The 26,066-nt window shown below is 42.4% G+C and overlaps 1 protein-coding gene across 3 annotated transcripts; it reads left to right on the top strand.

The window, feature by feature from the left end:
• Nucleotides 1-434: 434 nt before the first annotated feature.
• On the top strand, nucleotides 435-25,599 carry ZFYVE16 (zinc finger FYVE-type containing 16). 3 transcript variants are annotated; one of them, XM_042023085.1, is made up of 18 exons: nucleotides 435-554; nucleotides 6,382-6,490; nucleotides 6,675-8,833; nucleotides 11,938-12,034; nucleotides 12,922-13,098; nucleotides 13,883-14,031; nucleotides 16,015-16,390; nucleotides 16,982-17,104; nucleotides 17,201-17,356; nucleotides 17,945-18,169; nucleotides 18,976-19,058; nucleotides 20,918-21,022; nucleotides 21,428-21,578; nucleotides 21,765-21,845; nucleotides 22,358-22,520; nucleotides 22,883-22,988; nucleotides 23,390-23,554; nucleotides 23,825-25,599. In XM_042023085.1, exons 2-18 carry the CDS (start codon nucleotides 6,421-6,423, stop codon nucleotides 23,984-23,986), a joined length of 4,548 nt encoding a protein of 1,515 aa, XP_041879019.1. In that variant the 5' UTR covers nucleotides 435-554; nucleotides 6,382-6,420; the 3' UTR covers nucleotides 23,987-25,599. The 3 variants fall into 3 exon arrangements, with proteins under 3 accessions (XP_041879019.1, XP_041879020.1, XP_041879021.1); XM_042023086.1 differs by having other exon boundaries at nucleotides 475-499; XM_042023087.1 differs by lacking the exons at nucleotides 435-554; nucleotides 6,382-6,490 and having other exon boundaries at nucleotides 8,685-8,833; nucleotides 12,927-13,098.
• Nucleotides 25,600-26,066: the final 467 nt, after the last annotated feature.

Below are 26,066 nucleotides of genomic sequence, written 5' to 3'. Positions count from 1 at the left end.
ACAGGGAGCGGGGCTGAGGGGGGCTGATGGAGCCGGAGTGACGTCACCGCGGGGTCTGAGAGCTGTGACATCATGAGAGCCAAGTGGGCGGGGGCGCCCCCTGCCGGCGGGGCGCAGGACGAAAAGGGGGTGTGACCTGCAGCGGAAGCTCCGCCCCCTCCCACAGGCCCCGCCCCTTCCCGCTGTCTGTCCCATTGGCGAGTCCGCACCCGTGCGCTGTCAATCACAGGCATGTCTCCGCCCATTTCTCTATGCCACGCCCCTTTCACGCTGTGTATCAGACGCGTGGCCCCGCCCCTTCCCGGGGCCACGCCCCTCTCCGGCTGCGGCGGGAGGCGCAGGCGCGGGGTGGGACCGGGCGCGGTCTCTGTGACGTCACGCGCGGGTGTGGCCGCGCAGGCGCGGCGCGCGCAGTGAAGGGTCGAGGCCGCCGCCCGGAGCCGCCGGCGGGGCCGGGGCCGGGGCGGGCCCTGAGGGGAGACGGCCCCGAACCGGCCGGGTGAGGTCGGGGCGACGCGCCTGTGGGAGTCTGTCCTCTGGCTGAGGTTGCCTGGGTGGGTTATTTGCCCCCGGAGGTTTGGGGATATTGGTGATATTATTGCTTAGTGCCGTTCCGTTTGTTTCTATATACGGTATATAGAGTAAAATATATATGCAGAAAATATTATGTAGGGTATATGGAGTAAATACATGGTATATAAGGTAAAATATATGAGATTATATGTGTTATGGAGAATACATGTATGGTATATAGCGTGTAATGGACAGTCTTACACTGTATGCTTACAGACATTAGCAGAGTGTAAAACGTCCTGAATCTGTCTTTAAATACAAGCAGTAATGGCAGAGACCTGGTCATTAACACCTTCTGGGGGCATGGCAGGGGGTCCAGCTGGCTGCTGGAGCCGGGTGCTGTCAGTGCTCTGTGGCTGAGGTGCTCTGATGTGAACACTGGCTCGTTAATAATGCACATCAGAGCAAACGGGGTGTTGTGCGAACAGTGACTTCCACTGAGGAGTGATCTGCCTGACCTGCTGCAGTGCCATTCTCTAGACTCATTTTCTGTCACTAAGTGATAAGTGCTGGTGGAAGTGGTGGTGGCACAGGGCACCGTGCGTGGGTTGTGTTTGTCCAGGGCAGCCGGTGGGTTCCTCAGCAGTGGGACTGGCTGCTGCTACCGTTGCTGTGCCGGACACGCTGAGAACCAGAACTGGTCAGTTTTCTGGCTCCAGTTTACTGTGTAGAGGTCTGGGCTTCATGGCAGAAGAGAAGAATCTACAGAAGGGGGGTCCAGTGGAGGCCAGAGAGGTGATCTGGAGTCTGGAGCAGCTCTGTGATGAGCAGAGACTGCGGGAGCTGGGCCTGGCCAGGCCGGAGAAGGGAAGGCTGAGAGGGGATCCCATCAATCCATACAAACAGCTCCAAGGGTGCCAGAGGATGGTGCCAGGCTCTGTTCCGTGCTGCCAGGGACAGGGTGGGGAGCAGTGGCCATAAAATAAACCACACCGAGTTCCAGCCCAGCAGGAGGAAGAGCTTCTGTCCATGGAGGGGCAGAGGCCTGGAACAGGTGCCCAGGGAGGGCCTGGAGTGTCCCTCTCTGGAGACATCCCAAGGCCAGCTGGACACGTTCCTGTGCCACTGCTCCAGGGGACCCTGCCTGGGGCTGGGCAGGGGCTTGGGCTGGGTGAGCTCCAGAGGTCCCTTCCAACCCTAATAATTCAGGGATCCTGTTATTCTCTGGGTGGTGTGAGTAATGCTGTTCTCAGTTCAGGGGAGTGGGGTTTTATGGGTGGATGCATGAAAGAAAATCCTCAGAAGCTGAAGGTGGTGTGGAATAGAGCTGTGAGGTGGTGATGTCGTCACGCTCCTGGTGGAGTTCTGTCCTTCTGAAGAGTCTGTGGTGAACTACGAGAATGGCATTATTCAAGCAGGACTATTTGTTGTGGTGTGTCCTGTAAGCTTGTCCTTGTATGTCTGAAAACTTCTGCAGCTTTCCTCTTCACCCTGTGATTCAGCTCCTAAACTTGCTGTGGCAGCAGCCACCTCAGCTTTTGGTTTGGACAGTAAGTTGTTTTGATCAGCAAGATTCATTTTTGTTTTCATAGGAGTTTTTCACGCAGGGTTTGTTCAGTTGTACTGGACTTCTCTATCAGGCTGATTGCTGATAAGCTCTGTGGGCAGTTGTTCCCTTAAACTTTTTGTCCGTAGGGCCTCAGGTCTATGGGTTGTGTATGGTGTTGGGTATGGGAGGGGGCTGAGAAGGAAAAAGCTGGTAATTAATTCCTTTAGTACCCTTAGTGTGGGGGAAGAGGCACACCGTGCTCCATGAGCGTTTCACTGTGAACTTAGTGCTTAGTGGTCATGTTTATATTGGAGGTTTTGTTCTACTTGTGGTAGTTGCTGGGGTGGTAAGGTGGAAAATACCGTTTTAATCTTCTTACAATCCTCAGTACAGCTTTCTGCTCAGGCTAGATACAATGATTAAACACAGTGATGGAGCTGAAGCAACGTAGCTGTGCAGCGAGCAAAGAGACTTCATTTCTGGTAACCAGAATAAAGGTGGCTTCTGTGGTCATCTCCTGGAGTGGAGACCTGTGTGCCCCTGTTTGTGTGTTCCTTTGTCTCTAAACCCCAGCTTGAGCAGTTTTACACATGTTTTGTGTAAAAGCAGGCCTGATGCTGTAACAAACTGCAGATCTGGTGGTGCCCGTATGTGCTAACACTGCAGAGAGTGGTTTTCAGGGATTCTTGGACACCAAAAGGTAGCTTGTCTTCAGACCTTGAATTGGTTAGTTGGTAATAATTAACTTATTCATTATGTTTTGCAAGTTATCACCACTGGAAACTGCTAATTACCTCCATTTACAGAGACTGTATCTGGAAAAAAACCCCTGATAATCCATCCTGTCAGTTGGCCACTCAATATCCCAGCAGCCTAGTGTTATCTTCTCCTTTAAGTAAGAGTGTGTTGAGAAATCCCCAGTGGAATGTTGGTTTTGAACTCTGGAATATGTTCCTGTTATGTTAGAAGGGATAAGTAATTTATAAAGGATATAAAAGAAGTGTTGAAGTCTATGGGGTGTTTTTAAATGCCCTGTCACACTTGCAGTCAGTACAGCCATTGAGATCTCAGGATTTGCATTCCACAGTTAATAGTTAACAGTTTTAATGTGGTAGAATTACTCCCTCTGTTTGCTAGGTCTGTGTGCAGTTTAGAGTGCTCTGTTAGGAGTGTGTCAGCCCGTGTGTTGGAGGTCTGAGATGAGCGTGTTCAGAGACACACCGAAGGTTTATCTGGAGAAGTGGCACATCCAGTGTGCACTTCTTTGGTAGTACATTTTGTGCTTTGATTGTTATTTTCCTATTTTGAGATGGACTGCTATTTTATCTTCAAGTCTCCTTGTACATGAATATTTAATCTATCTTTATGTGAAAGCATATAGTCTGTAACAGACAGTGATTTAAATATTGTTTAAAAGTCTGGAAAAAAAAATCTATACAATAGAACTGGTGAGACCCTTAAGTTGTATTTCCCCTTGCACTGTTAGGGACTTACTGCCTCAGATGAAGTTATAAGCATTAAGTTTCTTTTTAAAAAATACTGATCTGTGAACCAGTTTAGAGAGTGTCTAATGAGTGCATTCAGAGCTCTAAAAAACGTGTTTAGAAAACAACAGTTCTGCCTACCTAAAAAACATGTACGGTGGTGGTGCTCCTGGTTTCCGATAGGAAGAATATAGTGTAATTCTTTTGTTACAAGTATAAGTTTTAAAAGTATCTGTTCAGAACAAATGCAGTTTGCTGAAGCACATGGTTCATCCAGACCCTTTACTGGCAAGCAGCCATTTAATTAAAATGTGTCACCAGAGCTTTTTCATGGCTTCTAGTCCATTAATGTAAACACTGGGACAGGCTGTAGGCAAATCCAAGCAGCAGAAAAGAAAACTTGTTCATCTCGCTGAAAGAGGATTTGAAACATGAGAAACTAGAAGGCTTTTACAATTCTTGGGTGATGCAGACACATGGAGTCGGACAGAGAGGTGCAAGAGAGACAAGGGGTTGCTGCTGGTCTGCCCTGTTTTGGGGGTTTTGGTTTTGTTGTGAGTTTCAGTTTTCTGCTTGTAGCCCTATTGTAGAAAACCTGAAAGCCTATGAAAAATTTGAGGAAAAAGTAATGAAACTAGGAATACTGTATGTAGTAGTTTTTCAAGGTTAGGTTCGTTACTCAAAATACTTTACCAAGACAAATAACCATTTTATTTCAAAAATAGATTTAACTAAACAAAGCAACATTGCTGGGTTGGCAGACTGAGGAGTGATAGTTTTCTGAGCTCTCTGTTGAAGTGAGTTAATCTGTATTAAATAGACGTAAATATTTGCATATGATTTTAGTTCTACAGTTCTTTGCATTGAGTTCTTCCTTTATTTGGGGAGTTTAGTGGGCCAACTAAATGCACCCTTCTAATTAGTATTATAGTCTAATAATAGATAGTGTTGTAATCTAATAATGCCCTTATGCTTAAACCAGAATTTGTTGTGTATCTCTCAAGAGTGCAAACCAATGAATATTCTGTAGGTGTTTTTAAGTAAATGACAAAGGTAGATGAAATAATTACTTGGCTCTCCTCTATATTTTCTTCGAAATATGAAAGGTTTTTTGTTTTTTATAAGCTTCTGTTAGTATTGATATCTGTGATATCTGGTGAGATTGTGTAATAAATACCTACAGAGAACACAAATCAGCATTACGCATCTTCTGATCCCCGGTTTTCTTGTAACCCTTCAATATTTCTTGTTTATGTGGTCTATTTGACTATTGACTGTCCACAGATACGTGCTTTAGGGATGGGATCTGTGCTTTGATGTCTCTCAGTGAATCACCAAAAGCAGTTAATCGTGTAAGGTTCTTAATTGAAATAACTTCCAGTTCATGTTGTTGCATCCCCCTTGCCGAGAGGTCGTGATTGTTACAGGAAAGATCTGTATTCAGATGGGTGAGAAGAAGGGGCCCTAAGTCTGTGCTTGCTGCTCGTTGAGCGCTCTAGACAGCTGTGAGGGACTTGTATTAGAGTGCAGCCTGAAGATCGTGGCTGTGACTAATTAATGGCTATGGATATCAAAACAGTGATATATTGTTCATTTTTGGCTTACATATGGGCACAAAGTACTGCATTACTGCGTATTTGTTTCACCTTTCTTACGCTTTGCAAGTCTCTATTTGAACTACACATTGCCTTAAAGTGTTCTTGTCATGTGCATATTAGTGTGGTAAATAATTACACCATTTGTGGTGAACAATTACATATTAATATGAGTTAGTGCTCCTGATCTGAACTATTCAGGGAGGGGAAACCTTAGAGCTTATGGGGGGAAGCAAGGCATAGCATCTAGATCTGCAGCTGTGGAGCGGCCCAAGTGATGTGAGAGGATTTAAGTATTTGTTTGGGCTCTAAGCTTTTAGAAGAATGACTGGGCATTACTAGGTGGTCAGAATATCAGTTGCATTGGGGTAGGGTGTGAAGTCAGCCAGTGCAGAGACTGAATGCACTGATAAAAGCAGAAGGAAAGCTAGACAGGTCTCTGCAGGTGTAGTTTCTAGACATTAGACTAAATGGGTCTCAGTCCCTTCAGTTTGCTCAAGGGAAGTGTAAATATTGATTTTTGATAGGCAGTTGCACTCTATGGGTGTTCAGCCATGAAAAAAAGATGTGCAGTTGGAAAGCAATTCAGAGTGTCCAGAAAGGCATAACATTGAGTGGCTGGAAAGGTTCATTAAAGAAATAAACTTGGGTGTTTTTCAGTGGTGAATGTGACTGATTAATAAATAGATTTCTCATAAGCTGGTAATTCTATAACAGGAGTTTGTGTTCTTGGGGTCCTAGAAGTATCATTGTTTATGTGTTTGGAGTAGAACAGAAATAATTAGCTGAAGTACAATGTTGGACTTCTTAATTTTTATTATTATTTAAACAGTTCAGTTGTGTTGAAAGGTAATAACGGCGTGTTTTGTTTTTTGCCTATGAACTCTGTGGCATAAAATGTATATGGGGTCAGGCTAGAAGATCTTAATATTCCTTACAGTTTTAAACTTGCTGACATTGTAATGCCATAGCGGATGCTTTCAGATGCATTTATTTTTTTTAAGTATCCTCAATTTTGTGATTTGTAGTGAATTTTTGGGTATATTGTTCATAGTGCTGAGTACACTGAGCATATCCAGAATACTTAGAGGCTGCAGCCCTGTTTGTTTGTTTACATGGAGGGAGAAAAAAGTGTTAATAAAAACTTAAAAATACCCCACATGAGCTGTTGTCTAATATGAGCACTTAGGCTTTGCAAACAAAACATGCTTTTAATTACATGCTGTGTTTCTCTCTGTAGGCTTAAGAAGGCTAAAGCTTCACTAGACCTGTGACTAGAATGGACAGTTACTTTAAAGCTGCAGTCTGTGACTTGGACAAACTGCTTGATGAATTTGAGCAGAATACAGGTTGGTTTCTTCACTGCCTTTTTCGTGGAAGTACATGGTCAAATAACTGTTACCATGGAGTTTGAAAGTAGCATCTGCTAAGTAAAAGCTTGTATTGATGAATAGATGGGATTGAGAGGGAGTACACTGTGGAAAGAGAGGAGTCTTATAAACTTTGCTTTTGATCTCTTCTTGCTTAAAATAGATGACTGTGAGTGCTTCAGAACACCTCAAAATCCATATGACTCAAAGCTTTCTTCAGTCCTGGATTGCTTAGAGCATGCACACCCCACACGAGACCTGCCAGAGGATCCTGCCAGATGTCCTGCCCCAGAGGACACCTCACCCTATGCCCCTGCAGGCACAAGTGATGTGCTCAGTTACTCACCACCCAAAGAGAAGGGTGTTGCTGGACCTGACCTTTTGTCCACTGTGGACAGTGGTCCCCTAAACGAAATTCAGGCTTCAAACCTGGGAAGGTGTAGCATACCTGTGTGTGATCTTGTCAATGACACTGCAAATTTAATCCACTCAGTGGCTGCTCGTGAAGGGACTCAGAAGTTGCAGCCGGATGATTTCCAGTACAGCGGAGGGCCCACTGGCTGTGGGGTGTCTTGTATCCCTGGTGCTATTTGTGTGTCATCATCTGGCTGCAGCAGTGCTGCCAGCACAAAGCAGAGTGATGGGGACTCAGTGTTACAAGATTCAGGGCATCTTAAAACAGAGGAGATTAATAATTTTGCTTTAACATCAGAGAGTTATGCTGTGGGAACAGTCCTGGATCTGTGTGATGACCAACACAGGACAGAACTTGTAGAGTGCAATGAAGTATTTGACCAGCCTGGACAAACTGCTCCCCTGGATACTGAATGCGTCACTGTAACCTCACAGAACTTGAACGCACGCAGTCCCAAAGATGAGAAAGCCTGTGAAAAACTGCCTTGTGAACCACAAGACAACAGTGCATGCTGTGCAGTAAGCAAAGAGGTGTGTGGAGGAAACGCCATAGGAAAGGTAGACCCAAACAATGGGGGTAATGTTGATTCCATGCCTTCAGATCTGCCAAAGAGGCATCAGTTGCATAAAAGCAGTGCAACATTACCTGGAAATTGTGTCTTACCAGGCTCCTCGTGTCAAATCGGAGCTGAAGTAGAATTGGAAAAGAAAGTCACAGAAGAGAATGTAGGTAGTGAGGAACTTAATAGCAGTGAGATACTAAGCAGTGTTTCCAGTTCGTGTATTTCAGCTGAGGATGTCCAGACATCTCTGTCTTGTCTTTCCCTTCCTGTGTCCATGTGTGGTTCATTAGTTGTAACAGAAGAAAAGGTTGATCCTCTACCTCAAAGTGCAGTGGCAGAGGTTATTAGTGATACTGTACCTGTTCGTGCTGGGGAGTCTAAAACTCATCTCTCTGGCAGGGAATTCTGTGAAAATAGTAACTGGCACGAGCAAGAAGATTTGGCTGAAATCAGTGAAAGTATTGCAGAGAAAAGCAGAGATGGAGAGAAGTATGATCCTGAGAAGGTATCTGATGATGGTTATTCTCAGCAAATCAAAGCTTTTTCTTCTGGTTTTCTAGACCTTGAGGCTGAGCCATATGGTGTTGGTGTAGACAGTTTTTATGATGAGAGCATGAGCTCTGTTATGGCTGACTTTACTGTTGAGGAGAATGTTATTAAAAGTGATACTCTAATAAGCGACGCTGAGCTTGATGATTTCTTGTATGGACAAAGTCGGCAGTCCAGTGTGTTGAAGTCTTCAGACAATGATGGTAACTTGATGGAAGCTGATGCAGATGGAGGGAATTTAACAGATCTGAACAGCCTGAATTTCACAGACGTCAATGAAGAACTTGTGCAAACAAAACTGGAGGAGATAACGAGCATTAATAGTACCCTTAAAGCGTCTCTTGCTGCCAGTGAAGTGGAAGCTGCAGCAGAAGTCAGTGTGTCTCATGGTCAGGGCACGACTGAGAGTGGCAGTGGAGCTTTGGCTTCTGATGTTTGTATTAAAGGTGCAAGACCAAAGCAGTTGCTTGACCTTTCCCAGGGAGCTGGTGGTCAGAAACAACTGAGTAGAAGAAATGAACTTGAAAGAGAAAAACAGGGATCTGGTTCTGTTACCCCAGAAGCTCCCCTCTCAGTCACCAGTGTAAATGTTGGTAATAATTCTGACCCTGGGGAACGCAGCTCTGAAGCTGGAGCAAATCAAACATCAGAAAGCACTGAATCACATAAAACACCTCCAGCTCTGTCGTGGAAACAGCCCTTGTGGGTCCCGGATTCGGAGGCACCCAACTGCATGAGCTGCCAGGCCAAGTTCACCTTCACAAAGAGACGACACCACTGCCGAGCTTGTGGGAAGGTGAGTTATTGGAGAGGGGTCCTGTGCTACTGACAGGAAATGGAGATTCTGATGTAGGCGTAACCGAGATATAGAAGGGAAAGAATATTGACAGAAGTTTTGTCGGCTCAGAGTATTTTATTTAACAGAGACCAGTTTTTATTTTCCCTCCATAGGAACCTAAAGACTGTTGGAAAAGACTGATGTTAATTAAGAAACGTATGACCTTTTTTTGTGAAAATTGTAATTAAAGGGCAGTACACAATATGTTCTTATCTGCCATTACTGGCTAGACTGATGTGTTCTGCATAGAGTAGGGGAGATGAGATGATGGACTACTTCATTGTAATCATACTGAATCAGCTTGTTATTGAGCTTTTAACTCAGGTATTTATGTTTTAAAGAATTGAGGTGGTGATGATGAGAATCCAGTGGTTATACTAGTGGTTATAAGTGGTTATACTAACTGCAGAGCACTGTCCGTGAAGCTGAAGGGATTGCATTCTTTCAGGAGCCGTAACAGCAGTACCAGTGCAAAAGGATTTAGGGTCTGAATCTGTCTTCCTGTGTGTTTAGATGTATCACTTTCTAAGGAACTCGTATCGGGGGGGGAAAGTATATGATTCACCAACAAAATGAGTAATTGTAGAACTGTTTTTCAGCCTGAGGTCTTCTACAGACAGTAAGTGATGCCAGAGCTGATACTCGGTTCAGAATTCCCTTGTGATCTACTGTGGCTTGTACTACTAAATGGAAATGCTAGCAGTACTAATGACCTACTGTTCAGTGATGCTCTGTAGGCTTTAAGGATGAGGAGACAGAACTAAGAGTAGTGTCAGTACTAAATTTTTGCATCCCCAGTGTTAAGCACCACCTGGAAAGGCATGGTTCTTTTTTTTCCCACCTCTCTTCTAGCGCTGTGTATTCAAAGCTTGGTGCTCGTTTACTCAACTGCAGTCAGCATGAACTAAAATGTAGGTGTGAATTGGAGTGTCCAAGAAACGAAGAGCTCCTTGTGCCAACCTGGAAGCCATTGAACTTACTGCCAGAATATCCTGTTGAGGTTTTGTGAGGGTTTAAAACAGTTCTTCAAGAGTCGGCTTCATTTTAGTCATAAGACTGACTGAGCTCAAGTTCCTGTTTACATTCACTGTGAAGTTCTTGCACCTTGTCTAGAGATGGGGAAGGGAGACCCTTCACGACACACTCCTGGTAGACAGCTGTGTGTCAGCTGAGGGGCTCTTGACAGAACAGCAGTGTCCTTGGTGGGAGCATCACAATGTCTCTTCATGAGGAGAGTGAGGGAAGGCAGCATGAGTTGTCTAAGCCATACAGATATGGGAGTGGCATGCAATTGTAACTGTGCAGCTTAACTTTCTGCCTTGTAAGACTATTTGTCTTCTTAATAGTAACTTTTTTTGTCCTAAAAACTCCCAAACCAAACGTACCTTGGGAAGCTGTTGTTTGTTGTGTTTTCAGCTTCTTGGGAAATAAGGGAAAACTGGTAGGAATTCGCAGTTGTCTTCTGTAGGCTATTCTAGAAGACAGTTTTATGGATTCCTGCAATCCTGTATTTTTTTTAATCTATGAAAATGGCAACACTTGTGTATTCTGGCATCTGTGCTGGAGGAAGGTGTGAAGTTAGTGGCTCCTGCTTTCTCTCCCGTCTGCAGCACTTGCAAGGCAAGAGAGCTTTGCAGTTCCACTGTCCAGGTGTTTGTCTCTTGTTGTGGTACCCTTCTTCTTCCTAGTTCAACCAGAACTCACTTCTTTGCTCAACAGCCTGCTATTCACCTTCTTTCTCCTGTCCCTTAGTTTGCCTTCAACTTTTAGGTGCGTTAGGATTGATCCTCCTGCAATCCCCTGCAGGTCCCAGTGTCACCGAGGGTATGAGAATACTCCTTGCAGGGGATTGTGCTGCTTGGCATTTGAAGCCCTAAAGTGGATTATAACTGATGAGCAATTAATCCTCATCAGTTACATTCTTAACGTGTGTACTGAGCATGCGTGTTTCCTGTTGAGGTAAATTACCTGTGGCTCTAATCCAGAAGCAGCTGGAATACTTCTGTTTTAGCTTGTTCTCTGTTTTTACAGTGACTTTTCCTGCTTACAGGAGTTCACTTGTAATAAGTTATTTTCCTATGCCACTGCTGTTTGGGATTTTTTTTCCCCCTTGATCCACATTGTTTTTCTGGATTGGGAGCAATTAGGAGTAGAGAAGATCTTCAGGGTTTTCAGAAGACCTTTTGTAAAAGGCTCCGGAGTCTGCATACAGCTAAAAATGGTGTGATTCGTAAAAAACTTACAGATCATCCTTGAAAGAACATAAGGGGAAATTGACAGAAGGTCCAGATATTTATGGCAACTCTTGCAGCTTTTCTAAAGACATTAATTCTTTGAATGGGATTGTGCCCGTGTTGTCCAGGCTAATGAGACACACTTTCCCCCCTGCTTCTGCTTAAAAATAGACAGGATGTATATACCCTGTTGGAATAGAAGAGCATATTCTGTTCTTTTAAAGCAGCTTTCTTTGACAATACTTTGCAGAAGGGAGCTTGTCACATGAGGGCAATGTTGCTTGTTCTTGCTGAGGGAGCAGGAGAGCCCTCTTAGCTGCTGCAGCCTGGGGGCAGGGAGCGCTGGGTACCCCGGTTTCCCAGGGAAGAGAGGCAGCGTGAGTGTCCGACAAACTGGTAAAGTCTTACTGAGAGCCTTGGCGAGCACAGCGCTGCAGAGATGATCCTAAAGCACCAGAGCAAATCCCAGCTCTGGGTGTCAGTCCTTGACCCTATCACTGCTGTTTAATGTAAAATACTTATGGGAGGAACAGAAGTAGGAGTGAATTTGGGATAGGTGGTACAACCTGAAGTTCTTTTCATCACTCCGTGTAAGAATTTTAATATAATTTTAGTTATGTCCTCCATGTTGCTGCTTTCTGCTGGGTATATATTGTTCTTGGTTGGTTGTTTTTTTTTTCCTGAAGATTTCTTTGTGGGGAATTAAGATAGAGGCTTGAATATAAGGCTGCAGATGGTTTAGAATGAAGCAAGTGTATTTTTTGGAAGAGTTTTCTATTTGCTGTGCAATATGTCTATAATATTTAATGCAATCCTTTTCTGAATCAGGTTTTTTGTGGTAGCTGTTGCAAACGAAAATGCAAACTACAATACATGGAGAAGGAAGCAAGAGTCTGCACTGGCTGTTATGATGATATTAATAAAGGTAAAGAGGGTTTTTTGAGTAATTGCAGTAATCATTGAAGTATCTCTTTAACTTTTGTTCTTTTTGGGGAGCTTGATTACTTTAATTGGTGTATGTTTTCCTATTTCTGAGATGGAAGGATGAAGAGAATAATTGTACCTCTTAGTTGGATTCCAGTTCTTATTTTGAACTTTGAGTCTCAAGTTGGTTGTTTTTTTATTAAAAAAAAAAAAAGTTTTTAACTCCTTAGGACTAAATAGGAAGTTATAGAGGAATACAATTTATCCTGTTGAGTCATCTGTGACAGGAATCTAGCAGAAGTGATCCTCCCTCCACAGTAGCCCTCTGCGTGTTTAAAGGCCACATCCCTGCTTGTTCTCACATGTTTTTTTGCCCACTTTATGTTGCTTCCTGTCCTGGTGTTTTTACAAGTCACTTACCAGGGCTGCAGTAAATGACTCATCAGACAACATTTTTTTAACTAAAAACTAAGCATGAATGCTTGTGAAAACATCAGGAGAAACAGCTGAGGTCTGTTGATTAGTATGTAAATAGCAAGTTGAAAACATGTCAGATATTTTGGTAGGCCACCTGAATGGAGTTTAACCTGCTAGAGGTGACACGTGTTTGCCCCAAGGGTTGGGGGTCACAGGGTGCAGTGTAGTCACTGCAGTGCTGCCAGGACAGGCAAGGGGAGGCCTCTTTCTCTCATGAGAAATTAGGCGAATATGCAGGTAGAAAATAAACCTAAATTTTCTTCCATACAACAGTTTGAGTGTTTATTTTTCATAAGTAGATAACAAAGTCTGCGTTGCCTCTGCCAAAAAACCCCCACCCATCCCCAGTACTGCTCTGCAAATGAAATTCAATCAATTGTGGAATCTTAAAAACTAACCACATTTTTTTAGCACAGGCATTTGAAAGGATGATGAGTCCAACTGGTCCTGTCCCCAATTCCAGTGTCTCCTCTGAACATTCTTCTGCTGTTCCACCTGCAGAGGAAGCCCAGATACCTGGTAGTGCCAGCTCTCCTTCACCATCTGCATTGTTGCCTATCTCAGCACTTAAACAACCTGGTCTTGAAGGTACAGATGCTAAGTATAGCATATATCTAGCACTTCAAGAGTCTCTTTGGAAAGAGTTGCTTATCACATCTGGGATTTATACTTGGTATTTTTTGTGTGAAACAGGAACTCTGTGAATGGAAACACTTCCGCTTCCTAATTTTGGTGCCAGGCCCAAACTGGTCCTAAATCTCCATTTATGAAATGTGGATGTTACTTTTTTTCATTGCCCTCTCTGTTTATATTGTAAATCTTTTTGTGTAGCTGTTCATTTTATAATTTTTATATGTGTTGGGGGATCTCTGGCTTGTGTTGGACTGCCAATCTTAAAGGAAATCTGTTCAGGGAGAAGTTGCAAGGGAGCAGCAAAGGTTCATTTTCTATGTAAATAGAAATAATTAGTGGCTAACTAGTGTCTTTGTTCCACTTTTATAAAACATCTGACCTTCTCCAAAGAAAATACATTTTTAAACAAAGTGATTGCTCAACTTTTTTTGAGTGTATTTCATCTATTACTTTCGTATGCATTTCATTCTTATCTCACTACAGAGGGAGGATTGAGGAGGTGCCTTCTGTAGTATGAATTGATAGATTTAACTGTAGCAGGGCAGCTTCCTCTGCAAGTGAGAGATTTTGTTGTATGTGTTTGCCTGATTGGAGACTGGCTAATATCAACCTCTACCTGTGCTTCGTTCCAGTAAACAGATTGTCTGTGCATGTGGTGGGGAGAAGGGGCTTAATTTTTGTCCCTTTCAGATATTGGAACAGTGTGATAATATGGAGTTGTTGTTTTAACCTGTCCCAGGGCTCTGCCCCAGAGAACAGAGGAGGGTTTGGTTTGCAGATGGTATTTTGCCAAATGGTGAAGTGGCAGACACAGCAAAACTGTCCTCTGGAGCGAAGAGGTCACAGGAGTCCAGCCCAGTAAACCCGGACTTGCCGGAGACACTCACGGTAGGAGCCGGGATGTTTTAGCTGCATGAGTTACTGTTGGGAGACCTTTGCTTGCTACTGATGGGGCCCCTTACAGACCATGACTTCGGATTCACAGCTTTTGGAATCTGAGACAATATTTGAGTCTTTTTTGTGGGGGCTGTGAAGTCCTTCAATTGAAAAACACAGTAGTAATTTTCAATTTGAGTAAAACCAAGCAAAGTTTTCAAAGGAAAACCCTGTTCGGTTGAAGGTGCCTGTGAACTTCAAAACTGGTGGGACTGAAAATTTTCCAAAGCAGTTTTTTTTGTACACAGTGTTTGATTAACCACTTCCATGAAGGTGACCTCAGCCACAGTTCTGAAGCCTGTCGTTACCAACGTGCTTATAGTAGAAGTTTGTGGTTGGTTGTTTTTTTTTCCAGTGGCCTGCTATAGTTTCCCTGATGAATTAGACTAACCACAAGTTGCTTAGTGCCCTGCAATACCACATTATAGGGTGCAACAAAATCTGTGTATTGCTTTTAGTGTGAACTAATATTGAACTGAGAGGGGGATTTTTTATGTCATATGCCTGATGTTGAATGAACTGCACTTTAAAAGAAAAAGTCCAAAGAAGAGGTATAAGTTTGCTGTGGAAAGGCTTAGCAAGGTTCCTCAGGAGAAGCCTTTTTTGAGATAAAACATAGCACTGGAGCACTGTCTCAAGTAATAACATAAATTCCATGATTCTCAGAGCACTCAAAAGTTTTCAAAATATATTCTTAAAGCTAAAAAAACAGATAATCAGTATTTGTATATGGGGGATCTGAACACTTATCAGGTGTATAGCATTTAAATCAGCTTTTATTCATGAAGAACAGTAGTAATCAAATCAAAAGATGTTGGAGTAATGGAAAGATGTAGCCTGTCTTTCGTTTTGGGGAAACAGTAGGATATTTGCACTTGCAGAAGATGAGCAATGTCTAAAACTAAAAGCAGCATGGAAAAAGTGAGTGGGGGAGGCAGTTGATGGTTTTTCTGTGGAGCCTCAGAAGCTCAGACAAAACCAGCACAGTGCAGCTCTGAAGCAAAGGCAACACAAAATCCTGAAAGTGCTGCCACAGGGTGCTGTGAAGGGCAAAAGTGCTGAGTGGGGTGAAACACCAGCAAGCACATTCGTGGGGAAGAAGTCTATTGGCCAATTCAGTAATGTTTTTGTCTGTGCTTTTGTGGAGTGTTCCCCTTGGGGTTGGTGGCTTTCTTTAATTTTCTGGCAGCATATTCGTTAAATGGAGGATTTGCTGGAAGCTGGTGGGACACCAGGAGAACTGCTACAGGGCAAGCATAAAGTTGTCAGGTTTTTTCTTGTTGTATGGGCAAAGTCTTCCCTCTGGATAGAGGATGCAAGTCTAACAAAAGGTTATGTGCATCTCTGTTTTCGTTGGAGGGGTTTTGGGGGGGTTGCCTTTTTTCATTTCATTTTTTTATGACAGCTGACATCCTAATGTACCTGTGTTCATGGCTTGTCATACCTGCCTCACTGGGGGAGCAGCATAGGTTTGACTCCAAACTAGAAATTATTCAGACTGAATGCTTCAGCTATTAGTGGAATAGTAGAAGTAGTGTAGAAATATGTTTGCAGTACTTAACTGCTGATCCAAGGGATGCCAATGTTCAGTGGCTGTGAGTGGGGCAAACTAACAGCAGATTCCTGAGGGGGTCCTTGGAATGTTGATTGTGTTACACCTGACTGCCATGAGCTACAAGGACAGTCTGCAGCCCTCCCATCTGAACTTGTGTTACCAAACTATTAAATGAGCGATGCATCTTCACCTGCGTGACTCCTAAACAAAAAAAAGAAGAGAATCCAGGAGAAATTTGCTGGCATTCTTCTTATTAGGAGGAAATGTATTCTCACCTTTTGTGATAGATTTCTTTCTCTTTGTGCTTTTAGAATGATAATAATGAAAGTTGAGCTGGTTGTGAGACAGTGTAGATTTTTTTTGTTATTTCTTCTTCACAGGCTGCAAACCCAGAGGAAGATGACCTAGTAACTGATGTAAATCAAAAACTGAAGGAAGAAAGTGATAGGATTACAAGAATGGAGGAATTCCATCCTTCTGTTCCTTCAGATGATGCACAGCAGGCCACTCCAGGCCAGAGTGAGGTGGCACCTAGTTACAAATTTGTCACTCTAGGAACTGAAGAGTGTTCTCCTGCAGAAGCTGAGAAGAGCAGGCCCAGTTCAGTGGATCACAGCACACAGGATGTGCCTGTCAGTGCTTCAAGTTACAGAGCACTTTGTGGGGTAGAAAACTGGGTGCGACGAGAGATCAGCCTTCTTGCTGATGGTGATCAGCTGCCCCCTCTTCTGCTTGCACTGGGTGAAAAAGAGAAAGGTAAAATTTGGTAAAATTTTGAGAAAACTGTTAATATTTACTCATAGAATCCTAGAATCATTTGGGTTGGAAGTGACACTAAAGCTCATCCAGTGCCATGCTCTGCCATGGGCAGGGACACCTTCCACTATCCCAGACTTCTAAATACAGACTCATGTGCATGCAATTTGTATTCTAAGATAATTCTCATGTAATTTATGGGTTGCGTACTGGATGGCTGGATAATGACTGTGGATTTTTAGCAAGGTCAGTGTGTTATGAAGAGAATGCTTCACCCCTTAAATGCATTATAGTGCTCATCAGTGGTACCTGACTGAATCAGGGTACAGATGAAGAGTTAGCACATGTTCAGTCAGGGATTTTTCAAAGGAATGGTAGCCGTGGTTTGTACCTTTGTTAGAAGCTGCTGCTTCAGTTTTATTTGTTCCTTGAATCTGAGGGTAAGTTGTTCACTAGCTGATCTGTAGCTATCCAAAGCTTGGGAATAACTACCAGGGTAGGAGGATGGGATGATGTGTCATACAGTGGACTAATTCTTGGTTTCCGTCATTGGCTGGTGTATTGAACTAAATCATATGTTAATTTATTTAGATTTTGTGGTGGAGGAACATCCATTTCACCAAAAGGTCACCTTGCTGCTTGGGGAAGGAGGTCCTAATCCATTGACTTTTATTCTAAATGCAAACTTGCTTGTCAATGTTAAGCTAATAACATGTAAGTACTGCGCATCTTCTTTTCCATTAAATCAAGCCTTTTTTTTTTTTTCCTGTCTGTAAAACAGCATTACTGTGGTATCTTATCTTTTTAAAGATTCCTCAGAAAAGTGCTGGTGCTTCTCAACAAATGGACTGCATGGTTTGGGTCAGGCAGAAATTGTCATTCTGTTGCAGCGTTTGCCAGATGAAGATGTTTTCCCTAGTGAAATACTCAAATTATTTCTTGACATCTATAATGATGCAATGAAAGGTGTGTCATTTTAATGTCTAACTTTTTCTTGTGTAGTATATTCTCGCTGATCTTTAAAACTTAAAGTTGATAGGTAATTTTTCTGGAATTATTTGTCTAATGATTCTGTTGAAAGAGCTTGCAGTGTTAGAGTTCTGAATAACAGAAACAAAAGAATTTAAGTTTCTGTGTTTCATATGCTTCTGTAAGCATTCTGTTTGCAGGTTTTTTTGTTGTTTTGTCATATTGTGGTGGAGATTCTGGGTATGAGCCCTTGAGTCTATGGTTTTAAGGACATCTGGCACTTCATTTGTAGAAGTGCAGTGCTCATGTACGTAAATATTTTAGGTCTGTCGATCAAAACTCATCAATTGATGTGTTTAGGACTTTTGGCACTTGTTTGGAGAAACTTAGTTTCATAGTCAGGTTCATTTAGTTGTGAAATGCAGGGCCCTTATTCTATGGGTTAGATATCTGACAGACTTCAGGAAGATGTGAGACAAATGGGGGGCTTGCAAGTCTGTCAGAGGTCCTGGTTAGAGCAGTTCTTTTGGCACTACAATGTGAGTGACCCAGATCTGTAAACACTCTCCATTCCTCTTTCTACAGGAAGGTTCATAAAAAATATGGAAAACATTACTTTTACAGAAAACTTTCTCAGCAACAAAGAGCATGGAGGATTCCTGTTTGTTTCACCAACTTTTCAGAAACTTGATGATCAGATTCTACCAGATAACCCGTTTCTTTTTGGCATTCTTATCCATAAGCTGGAAATACCCTGGGCAAAAATGTTTCCAATCCGTTTAATGTTGAGATTAGGAGCAGAATATGGGGGTAAGTTTTAATGGTTGCACTAGCTGTATAAATGTAAAGTTCCCTTTGGAAAATACAAGGGGTTTTTAGGCAAGCAAACTACTTAAAATCATCTTTGCAGTATTTTATATTACACTTGTGTAAGCTGGACATGGGGAGCCACCTGGGAATGCTCATTGTCCTGCTAGACTTCTTTGATTTTTTTTTTTTTTTCTTAGCTCATGAGAAAGCTAAGAAATCAAAACTGACAGCAAAATACAAAGATTTTTTTTTTTGGTTGTAGGAGAAAGGTTTGAAGGGATGTTCACAATCCCAGTTTACAACTCTTTAATTAAATTACTTGACTTAAGTATATTGGCAAAAGATTGCTGCTTCATAAACCAAATAAATTGATTACTTATAAGGATAACTTACTAATACATTGGAAACATCTAGGCATGTAAAAAGGCAGGATCCCACCATTGTAGGAGCTGCAAGTCCATAAACATGTACCCGTTGCTTGCTCATGGATTTCTGAAGCCCAGAGGGGATCTCTACCAGCTGGATCCTGTCTGCATGGTGACAAGGGTGGCGGCTGCGTTTTTGTTGTTCTTTCTCTTACCAAACTACTTGCTGTGTTTTGTTTTTTTAACCAATTTTGTCAGATGTAACCATGGAGGGGGAAAAACACACAGTGGCTGAAAATTAGAGAGGGGCTGTGCTTCCTTTGGCTGGTCAGATATTGGGATTTAGAAACAGGTTGTACCTGAAAAAAACCATAAAAATACTTGGAATAGCAAGTTTTAGAGTTGTTGTTGATAGGTAAATATGACCTTTTTTCTTCCTAGCCTATCCAGTTCCTGTGGTAAGTGTCAGGAATCGTAAGCCACTCTTCAGAGAGATTGGACACACAATTATGAATCTACTTGTTGTGAGTAGATGTTCTGTTATCTTCCCTTTCTGTTGTAATCTGAATTACATAAAATATCCTCCAAACAAAGAAATCCTGAATCTTGAAAGCAGAGCTAATGTTTTTGTTCTTCATACTTGACTTAAAACTGGTGAGTGACTTAGAAAAGCTGTTTGTTTCACCTTGTATTGTTATGCATTAGTTCTGGTAGTGAAAAAAGGCTTTAAGTGATCGAGGGAGATGTTGACATTTGCACTGATGCTGGTAGTCAGCATTGTTCTGGTGCATTTTTCTCCTCCTAGCATCGTTGTGGTGCAGGGATTCTGGTCTTAAGCCTGACAGTTTTACATGTGAAGAAAGACTTGAGGGGTAGATGCTGTGGACTAACTGCAGCAGTAATTACTTTGTCGGACAAACTTAACCTTGCCACAGTTATTCAGCCTGACTGTCTTTTGTGAAGGACTTCTTTAGTCTGGAATTCATGCCACGCCCTGTGGAAGCTTTCCCTCTGTTACCCAAATAATTTGATTTCAGATTGCAGTAAGCCTGTGCTCCTGACCAGTAATGTTCCTCTTCTAATACTTATGTAGAACTTGCAGCCCTTTCCATCAGAGCATTCAGGGCAAGGCCATGGAAAGCACTGCATGTCTCCTTCAGGCCATCACTACATCCTCTCCTGGGTCTGGAGACCATTGTAGCTGAGATGAAACTGCAGTCTTTGCCCCCTTTTTGCCAGTGCTGGTGTGCAGATCACTATGTGAGCAATCAGTTGGAGGAGGTGCCCCATCTAAGAACAGCACATTTCTTTTTCATGTAGGAGTCAAACTGTAATCCATGAGCCAGCTCCCAGCCTCACTGGTGATGTGCCAGTGCCAGTGGGTAACTGCACCCTCAGACTTTGAGCAGCCTTAATGTTGTGCTGCTGCTCAGTGGGGTTTCTATGGAATTTCTTTACAGGTGGATTAGAGTTACTTGGATTCCCCTTCATAGCTGTGTCAGCCTGAAGCAGGCAGGGGCAATATGTGCTCCTTGCAGGAGTTTTAATCACTTCATGACTGCAGAATGTTCTCTTGGTGGTGCCTTGGCACCTGTGGTACAAATGCTCAGAGCATTTGTGGGCTCCTGCAGAGCCTCTCTCTACACAAGTCACTGAGCAAAGGGCGCCTGTGATTTCCATCCTTAGTGCTGGATGCCAGTCCCATGGAAACCTTAGTGCATCGAGATGTTTTTGTAAATACCCTTCTTGCGGAAGCTGTGTGGATGGAGAAAGGTACTGATTGCCTGGCTCAGCTGGTGAAAAGAGCCTATTTATACCTTTTTTTCAGCTGGAGTAGTAAAAGCAAATGAGACCATTTCATACCTAATGTTGTTGTTCTGGAAGTAAACAGAATTTTGCAGAAGTGGGTGAGGTGATGGGTGATTACTTCTGCCACAGAAAGGGATAAGAAATGGTGCAGTATTCAATCTGTAAATGAACAAGTTAGAGCTTTAGGGGACAGGCTGTGAGCCTGGAAACAAACTCATCTAGATGGGGCTTCCACACTCCACTTTTCTGTCAGAGAGGGAGGGTGTTGGAAGTTTTTCTTTCCCTAAAACACTGGGATTCTAATGTGTATGAAGTAGCCAGAGAGTAAATAACCCAGTGGTTAATAGAGCTACCTTGTCAGTGCTATGAATTTGTTAATACGTTCGCGAGGTGCCTGTCACATACACCCAGTGGGCAAAAAGGGATCCCATAGTCTTTAGCCACTCTTAATACTACTATTTTTTAGAAGTCCTAGAGATTTATTTAGAGTACCTTCATCTAAGTGATGAAGGTAAGGAAAAGGTACCAAAACAATATGAACTGTCTGCTAACATAGATACTTTGTCTGTTATAGGACCTTAGAAATTATCAGTATACTTTGCACACCATAGACAACCTGTTTGTTCATGTGGAAATGGGCAGAAGCTGTATTAAAATACCTGTAAGGAAGTATAATGAGGTGAGTAAACCCATCTTGGTTACTCTAATCCAAGCTGCTTTTGTCTTCATTTTTTTTGTATAGTACCAGTCACACCTCTACCATGAGCTCTTTGAAGAAAACGTCTCTGAACTTTATACTGACCTAAATGTGTAATGGAAAGGGCACACACTTACTTCCTTCTATGATATGCTGGAAGGTTGATAATGATGAGTTGAGCTTTAGGATAGCTATTAAGTACTGAAAGATCAGCAGTTCTTCAAAGTCTTTCAGCATGTATTTTCAAATATTCTCTCTTACAGATTTCCTGATGATGATGTTTTGCTTAAGAATTTTTTTAAAAAATAATAAACACAAGCAAACAACAACCAAAAAAAACCCTCCTAGTGGGATTTGTCAGTGTAATGACAAATTTTGTATTGACAGGTGATGAAGGTGATCAACTCTTCTAATGAACATGTAATTAGCATTGGAGCAAGTGTTAATACCGAAGCAGACTCTCACTTGGTGTGTGTGCAGAACAAGCACGGCCTCTATCACACACAGGCAATCAGTGCCACGGGACATCCCAGGAAAGGTAAGAGGTTTGTTGGAGAAAAATCTCATCTCTAGAGCCAAAATGGAGGTTCAGTGCTACGCTGCTCAGAAAATGCATCTGTGGTGTTACATTACAATGAGTTTTAAGAGGAGTGCAGGTTTAATGTCAGTTATGACTGACTGGAGTGACACAAAGTGGTGCTCACTTCCTTCCTACTTCTTCTAGTTACAGGTGCAAGTTTTGTAGTGTTTAATGGAGCGTTAAAAACATCTTCAGGATTTTTAGCCAAGTCCAGTATAGTTGAAGGTAAGAATTTTGTTCTCTTCTCTTCTTAAGAGACTTGGAAAAAAAAACCAGCAGCAGTCTTGTGTAAAGTCTTTATGCCTCAGTAAGCTAAACGTTTATTTTCAGGTTTTTTAACTTTGTATGAAACCTGTTGCAAACAAATGCTGCATAAAAATACATGATAGTTCACCTACTTGTTTTAAAACAACATTCAAATTTAAACTATTTAATCATGCAGGTCTTTTTTTATGGAACTATTTTCATTGCCATATTGCTGAAATACATACATGCAAAAAAAATTCCAAAATTAACTTTTAACATGATCTTTTAGTTTTAGTTTCTGTTGACAAAAAAGGTTTTCTTCCTCTTTGATGTAACATTTAGTGCTGTAGGTGGGGGATGCAGTCCTTTTGTGCATTTATTAATTAGCTCTAGGAGATGGTTGGTCTCAGCAGTATTTAAGCCAAGATTCTGTGAAAAGCTGTGCTGCGTTTCCTGTGGATAATTTGGAGTTCTAACTGGTTTTCTTCTAGATGGACTAATGGTACAAATAACACAAGAAACAATGGAAAGCCTACGTCAGGCATTAAGAGACAAGAAGGACTTCAAAATAACCTGTGGAAAAATGGATGCAGGGGACGCGAAAGAATACGTAGATATTTGCTGGGTAGAAACTGAAGAGAAAACAAACAAAGGGTAAATGTACTACCAAAGCCTGACACCTGAGAGAATTCTTGCTCTCAGTGTTCAAATATCTGCCTTTAGTTTCTTGAAATTCATCCAAAGTATTTTTTTTTTGACAGAAAGTGCTTGATAGCAAAGATGGTTTATAGCATCTTAACCTGCAAGATTAGGTTCCTATTAATCCTGTTAGTTCCCTACTTAGGGTGTTTCTTTTTGTACCATCTGTATTTTCATGATGCAAGTCCTGTACTGTATTTTGTTGTAAGGTTGTTTAAATAGCCTTGAAGCATGGCTAAATGTTTTTTCATGGAAGTTACTATATCTAAAGTATAAAATGTTGTTCAAATTCCTAATCATACTACTGTTTTCCATAGAATTTTAAGCCCAGTTGATGGAAAATCAATGGAAGGAACTCAGAGTGAAAAAGCACCACAATGCAGAGACTTCGAAAGAGACGGAAAAGTTATTAAGTGCACTGAAGTGAGTGAATTACTTAGTTCTTAAGCCTTTTTTGCTACTTTTTGAATAGTTAAGTGGTAATACCGTAGTACTAAGTGATACTATTAAAATGAGCTGACATTATGTGTAGCCATCCTGCCAGGCAGAACGTTCTCTGCAGCTCCTTGGTGAGTTTACATACTCGTCATTTTTCTCCTCTGAAAAAGAAGTCTGTTAGCATAGACAGCTCTGTGGATGCCTAATCCAGGCGTTCCCATGGTTCCTGAAGGATTTTGATTGTATGGATGAAATACTTGGGTGCTTTGCCAGCAAACAAGCATCAAAGCTTGTCCTGTTTGGCATTCTGTGATACTGAACTAGTCCTTTTCCTAACTGTGGGATATACCAGGCTGCTGACTATCCTTCCCTTTCTCTGATCTCAGGTTTACTATTTTGTAAAGGATCATGAACTATCCAGTGCTGTTCCTCACCAGTTTGCTAAAGAGATTGCCACTGCCTGCAGCACTGCTCTTTGCCCTCACCTTAAAACCTTGAAAAATAATGGGATGAATAAGATAGGACTCAGAGTTTCCATTGACTCAGACATGGTAAGCTTTCAGCTTTTATTGCAGTCACTCCATTTCCTCTGAAGTATCTTCTCTTTTAAATACCTTGGATCTCTCCATGAATGTTTCAAGAGTTTTTCCCTACTGCAGATCCAGGCTGGCGATGAAATTTGAGGAAGAAGCTGTCTTAGTCATTAGTTTCTCACTTAATGGTAGAAAAATACTCTTTTACTGTGATGCAGCACTTTTTGCATAGTCTTGTTAATACAAAAAGTGTTACTTAATATCAATGTTAGTATGTTTCCCTCCTAGGTTGAATACTTAGCAGGATCTGGAGGGCACCTTCTTCCACAGAAGTATCTGAATGACTTGGACAGTGCTCTGATTCCTGTGATTCACGGTGGAATGTCAGATCCTACAGCTCTACCACTGAAAATGGAGTTAATATTTTTCATTATAGAACACCTGTTTTGATGAGGCTGATTACATGCATATACTGATTTGCTAGATCTGAACACCAAAGTTGTAATGCTACAAACACTAAAAATGTTAGTTTTAAACCTGTTATGTTTTAGTAGCTTTTCAAACTGTTTTTTTAAAGCCCCTCAGATCCTCTCTGGTTCCTCTACCACAAAAGAGTTGTAGTTTGTGTCATGAAGTTTGGGAAGTTTACACTTAATACAGGTGCAGAAGAGGGCAGGTTTCGTTACTCCTCACACAGTTGTAGCATTTACTAGGTGTAGTGTAACTCCAAGCCATAGGATCTTGCGTCTCACCCTCACATTAGTGCTTGCTGAAGTTGCTAGGGTTCCATGTGATCTCTGCATGTGCTTCCCCCTGCAAAAGCTGAACACTGAAGCAGAGCTGGCCCAGAGCTGTGTCCTTGCTGCTGCAGGTTCAGACAGGACATCTCCTTGTAGCTGCCTGCGAGCCCCGTGTGTCAGGGCAGCTCTGGCACCGCAGGGGGGGTGGGGATAAAGACCTCACATGGTTGAGGTCCTTAACCTGGGGATGTGATGCTGGTGCTTCAGGAACACATGCTCTCAATTAATGTTTTGTAGAGTAACTGTTTTCTTTCTTGTATTTATAAGGATTTCTCTAACTTAAATGGATGCTATTTTTATAAAAAGTGCTTTTTCTTTTTTCTTTACTCTGTGTTCAGAATTCCATATAGAATTTGACCTTTCAAGGATTAGGAAAAAACAGATTAGCCTTGATGTAATCTACATGTAGCAATAAGTCAGACAAGAAATCTGCAATATTTTTTCTGCTCCTGTCTACTGCTTTTGCCACATTTTAGTAGCCACCTTTACTTTCAGGGAGAACAGATGTATTAAGTATGAATTTTCATGACCAGGTTGATTCTAGTGGAAGGTGACCCTGCCCATGGCAGGTGGGGTTGGAACTCTTTAAGGTCCCTTCCAACCCAAACCGTTCTGGGATTTTTAGTATACCTGAGGTTCTTGCATAGGATGTATTTTTGATACTGGGTCATTTAGATCTATTTATGTATTTGTGATGCATGTGATTTGTACTGAGGTTCATCGAACTGCGGTTGGGTTTGGTAGCAGCCACACAACTGCTTATCGAGGACAGAACCAAAACTAAATATATACAAGACCTATATTGTTTTCAGTAAAAATGCTGGTACAATTTTATAATGAGAGTATTAAAACTTGGATGCCTTCTTGATGCTAATAGGGGATATTTTATGTTTTTGTATCAAAAACAATTTGTAATGTAACCTAATCTGCTCTGCTGTTATCTGTGCTTTAACACTCCAGTCCTAGAAGGGTTCAGGCTTCAAGCTCTTATCCTGGATGGAACTGAGCTGCGTTTCAGCTTCTGTGCTGACTTCTTCTGAGACACTGCCATTAGGGAGAAGGGCTGAACCCAGGCACAGTAGGAACAAAACATGTCCTTGTTGAAAACAAGCTGCACCCAGGCCCTCGAGGGAGCCCCAGCACGAGGCTGAACAGCATTTCGGGTCTGTGACGGGGTCAGGGCACCCAAAGGAACAGCTGCCTCTTGGCACTTAACCTCTACTAACTCCTTTTAAGTAATGATCAATAAAATTAACTACAGTGCTTGCAATCTCCTGCCTCTTATTTATTATGAAACAAAGATTTGGAATGTGTGTGTCCTGTCTCTGCAGCTTTCTGGGACTCCTGATGTTGTGCAAGAAATGGGATTCATTCCTCAGTGTGCCACAAGCCAACGGTGCCACGCGGGAGAGAGACACTGGGCGTTAACATCAGCGCTGGCCAGCCCTGGGTGCTCGGTGTGTTCCACAGCCCCAGCTCTCCCCACCGCCCTTTCCCTGACATTATTTACCACAGAAATAATCCAGAGCCGGTAACTTCTCAAGCACTGCCCCCCCATTAGCATTGATTAGGAGCTGCCATACAGGTTCTGTGACCCCAGCCACCCTCTGCACCTGCTCAGGGGCAGCGCCTGCGCCTGGGCCGGGTCTTTCTGAGCTGCAGGCGTGAGGTTTGGTACTGTCGTGAACAGGGTTCAGCTGCAGGAGATGCGGACCCTGAGTATTTTGACA

The sequence above is a fragment of the Corvus kubaryi genome, unplaced genomic scaffold (assembly GCF_017639235.1).
Source record: "Corvus kubaryi isolate FWS band 111438036 unplaced genomic scaffold, C.kubaryi_AGA036_p1.0 37236, whole genome shotgun sequence".
Taxonomy (NCBI): Eukaryota; Metazoa; Chordata; class Aves; order Passeriformes; family Corvidae; genus Corvus; species Corvus kubaryi.
This window is presented reverse-complemented; position numbering and strand designations above follow the sequence as displayed.